At 34.4% G+C, this 4,784-nt stretch overlaps 1 protein-coding gene across 1 annotated transcript in view; it reads left to right on the plus strand.

Annotated features, from left to right (window-relative positions):
• LOC106877427 (hemocyte protein-glutamine gamma-glutamyltransferase) overlaps window positions 1-4,784 on the plus strand; it is a 95,864-nt gene that overhangs the window by 19,369 nt on the left and 71,711 nt on the right. Inside the window, exon 2 of the mRNA XM_052968101.1 lies at window positions 3,226-3,246. Within this exon, the coding sequence (XP_052824061.1) occupies window positions 3,226-3,246 (21 nt within the window). The remainder of the gene's footprint in view (window positions 1-3,225; window positions 3,247-4,784) is intronic.

The following is a 4,784-nucleotide window of genomic DNA, read 5'->3' on the forward strand; positions in this document are numbered from 1 at the left end:
GGGCTTCTTTCAGTTTCCGTCTACCAAATCCACTCACAAAGCCTTGGTCGACCTGAGGCTATAGAAGAAAACACTTGCCCAAGGTGCTACGCTGTGGGACTGAATCCAAAACCATGTGGCTTGTAAGCAAGTTACTTACCACACAGCCACTTCTGCAAAAAAATCAGTAATTATACCCCCCCCCCCAAAGGAAAATCAAAAACCTCTCTTCAATCGAAACCCACGGAAAAGACCTAACAAAAAAAAAGACTATTTGACAAACTTTAAATGTAAGCCCAGCCTATTCTATGGTCTATCTAAAATTCACAAAAGCCAACGTATAAATGAAGCCATCAAAAATCGCCAAAGGTACATATGCACCAGCACCGGGAGACATAAAATTATGGCCCATTGTAGCTGGACTATCTTGTGAAACACATCAAGTTGTCTCATGGACATTCTCCTGAAACTATTTCTAAAACATCAAGAGTCATATTAGAGATGACTTAGATATGTTAAGTTATCTTCCAGAAAGGGTCGAGGAGGAAACAATCCTTACAAGAAGGGTTTGCACCATAGTATCCGAAAAAATACCAGAGAACTAAGATTGCAAGAGCTTAAAAACGTACTCCAGGACAGGCACTACCCAACTCAACTCATAAATGAAGGGATTAAACGTGCAAAATCGACTGATATTAAAGCATTAAGAAAAGCCAAACACAACAACATACCTACCCTTGAAACACTAACTTATGTCTCCACATACAACCCCAGAAACAAAGAAGCATTTAATATCATCGTCCAAAATCTCCGAATACTCCGTAAGGACCCCAAACTTGAGGAAATTCTACGTAACCATAAAATCATTAAGAGCAGCAAACAACCTAAAACATTAAAGAAGGTCCTTGCAAATGACAAACTATTCTCTAGAACAGCGGACGCAAGAGTCGAAAAGTGTGGTCGCCTTAATTACAGAACATGTCCCAGTCTGTTAGACGGATCGGAATTCCATTTCAGACAAGGGCAAATACTCGAAATCAAATATAACTTCACTTGCACCTCCCAAAACCTTATTTACATAATCAGATTATCGGGTTGCCATCGAAACTATATTGGTTTGACAGGAAAGTCGATCAGACAGAGATTTACGGACCACAGACAACAAAAATCCTCCTCACAATATCGCCAAATATATCTCAGTCAACACATTGATGAATGTACAGAACGATTACAACCATAATTCGTAATTTGCCCATTTTATCAGCTTTCTTTCTGGACCTCAACCCCAGTAAGACTGAATAAAGTAGCCTCCTTTATCCAAAAATATAAACCAGAATTAAATATGAACCCATATAAAAAATAAAAGACTTACCCCTTCTATTGTAAGATATAAGCTAGAATAAAATACAGACCAAAAATTAAAATTACAGATTTACCTCCCCTTTACTGTAATGGGGGGGGGGAATATCGTCCCTAGTAATAGGTCTTCCCCCTAGCAATATGCCTATTTTCAACCCTTAGCTTGATGATCAATGCGAAACTGACATTACTCTAATTATGCTTAAAGAACAAAATCTTATTTTGTACAAATTTCTATAATACCCTTGTTATTATGACTCTAATATACTTTAATCCTGTAAAACAAATGTTTTTTCATCTTTTCTCGTTTCTGTACAAACACACACACACACACACACACACACACACACACACACACATACATACATACATGCACACATTTCAGGTTTCGCTAAGGAGCTGTGCTCTTGGAATATTTTATGTAACATGGTGTTTATACTTCATCTATTTTTCAGTGAGAGAACATCTTTTTCAATTTGTTCATTCATACATTTTAGTTATACGTTTGTTCTTTTCTCAAGTTGTTTTGTGAATGTTCGTTTTGTTTTTTTGTTTTTTTATGTTATTGCATTTGCAAATGCTATTTTTTGCCAATATTGACTGTGGGGATTTTATAAAGTTGTCTTTAAAAATTAATAAAGAATTCATAGCAGTATAAAATTTTTATTCCTATTCTTTGAATTAAACTAGTATTGAGTGTTCTAGAAAGTTAACAGACACTCTAGAATTATTTAGAATCACTTAAAAACTGAGAGTTTATTTTGCTAACCTATGTACAATGTACATTTACCTCGTGATTTTTCGTTGTAACTTAGGGGTATACGGTAAAGACTATGCTTCACTAATATCAAAGTAAGTCCAATATGTCATCATTTTATAACTGTATGATGTAATTTGAGAGTTAGTAGAGGTTGTATCTTGAAAGTCGAGCTGAGTGGCTCACTCGTTCACTGGGCGGATCGCAAATGCTGTTTCTAAAATTTAAAAACTGAATTCATTATTATCTAATTTGTTTATGGAAATAGATTATAGACAGCCTATCTGGAATAAAGCGGTACTGAACTTAAATTCTTAGAGAAGAAAGGGAAAGTAATGTTTCGGAATTGCATTTGTTTGATAATTAAATTGAATTGATATTGTGTGATAAGAAATGAAACACAAACATTTAAGAGCCAAAATAACTAGGTGACGCTGACATATATTATTACTTACATATTTAATACAGTTCTATATTTAAGAGATGAGGAATTATGTCTATTATTTACATTATTTACATTTGCCGGATATTTGTCCTCATCTTGTTTGTTGTTAACAATACAACGTTTCAGCTGATATACCCTCCAGCCTTCATCAGGTGTCTTGGGGAAATTTCGAACATGGGTTCTTATTCCTAAGGTATTTTTCGATGTTGTTGTTGTTGTTATTATTATCATTATTATTATTATTATTATTATTATCCTTATTATTATTATTCAGGTCACTGCCTGGAATCGAACTCGGAATCTTAATAACAACAATAATAATAATAATAATAATAATAATAACAACAACAACAACAACATCGAAAAATACCTTGCACATTTGTTTTTCTTTTTTTATATAATAACATTATACTAATGACCATAGAATTCATTTCTCGTAATTCTACGATTTAATACTGACATTATTTCCCTGGAAATTGTATTGTCATTCATTCCCTTCAGTTGGGCACAATATAAACAAGTTATGAAATTAAAAAAATAAAAATAGTGAAATCAGGAGAAAAATAACAATTCTTCTTACCCATCTTCTGCTTTAATTTATTCTTATCTCATTTAATTTGCATCTTCCTTATCATATTTCTTCGCAACTATAACAGCTACTTTTCCTCACCATATTTCCTTGTAGCTACAGAATGGTAATTGTCAGGTAAGGAACAAAGTATTTTTACAGCCTGAATGAGCGTGTACACACGGCAAATTTAGGTTGGCGATGCGGTAGACTGTCAAGGTGGTGTTCACAAGTTTCGATATATGTGGTTTTCCAAGTATCTGCATTTCTTAATATCTCTGATCCTGTGTTTAAATAGTGGTTTTATTATCATAGTTTTTAATGATTTTCGTTTTTCCTCCTCTTCATAGATTTTATCCCTTCCATGTTTGTATTGTGCAAATACTTCGTGGATATTCTGTCTAAACTGGAAAGACATGTTGTTTCCTGCACGCATGCTTAAATCTTTCGCTAACTTTGGAAGAAATAGCATTATTTGTGCACAACAAAACCAAAGAAACGATCTTCAATAATCTACGTAACAAATGTCCTTATTTAAACACCAGATCAGAAATATTTCGAAAACGCAGCACTTGAAAAGTCACTGTTAGACAATTAGAAAAAAAACCCACCTTCACCGGGCTGAACCAAAGACATACATTGACATCTTAAACTGCTTAACTTTAGATTTTACATATTTTTTACTAATTCCTCTAACGCCATTCCTCCCATTAATGTTCTAACATATTTTCTGCCAGTATTTATTACAACGGAAGTAGCATTCTCCGAGTCCCAGTGTTTAGCCACCAAGCAGCAGGTTGAAGCGAGACGGCTATTAATCAGATGAAACCGTAGGTTTTACATCAGAGTGTCCCTTTTTCAGAAGGATGTTGAAACGGCAGTTAGGGATCTCTCAAAGGTTAGGCTATGTGTCTCACGCCCTCCTGATTGGTGGACAGGTTTTGTTTTTCGTGCTGGCAGGATGTCTATCCCACAAAAACAACCGTCCTTACTAATAAGGGTTGGCTGGGTTGCCGTTTTAGGCGCAATCAGTACAACCATGCGACAAGATGTACTGAGACACACGCTACCAGTAGCGCTAAGAGTACTATATATCTATATATTTAAACACACACACACACACACACACACACACACACACACACACACACACACACGTATATACATGCATACATACATACTTACACATTACTTTTAAACATAACAGACTTCGAGAGAGAAAGAGAGTTGGGAAAAGGTTCGAGAAAAACGTTCCACATGATGGTCTGTAGAAAGAAATATAAAATGAAGGAAAATGCATAGAAATTTAATGCTGGAAAGCAACTTTTTTTTGTTATGAAATAAAATATTTACAGTGACGGCCGGTTTCCTTTATACTAATCATTACCAAGTAGTTAATAATAATGTTATAATTTGGTGCTATCAAAATTAGTTTGCATTCCATGTTAGTAGGAGGAAGGATATTTTGTACAGTACTGACAAAATATCTACTGCCAACTTTCGTGTCGCTTATTCCCTCTTAGAGATGCATGACTGCGAGTCCTGTGCTCATGCTTGCTTATAGCATACAATTTTATGTGCAATATTTTTGTTGTCATAACTTTCAAATTCAATATATTTCATTATATATAACTCCACTGTATATAATGTATATATATATATATATATATATATAT

Source organism: Octopus bimaculoides, chromosome 5, assembly GCF_001194135.2.
Source record: "Octopus bimaculoides isolate UCB-OBI-ISO-001 chromosome 5, ASM119413v2, whole genome shotgun sequence".
Lineage (NCBI taxonomy): Eukaryota > Metazoa > Mollusca > Cephalopoda > Octopoda > Octopodidae > Octopus > Octopus bimaculoides.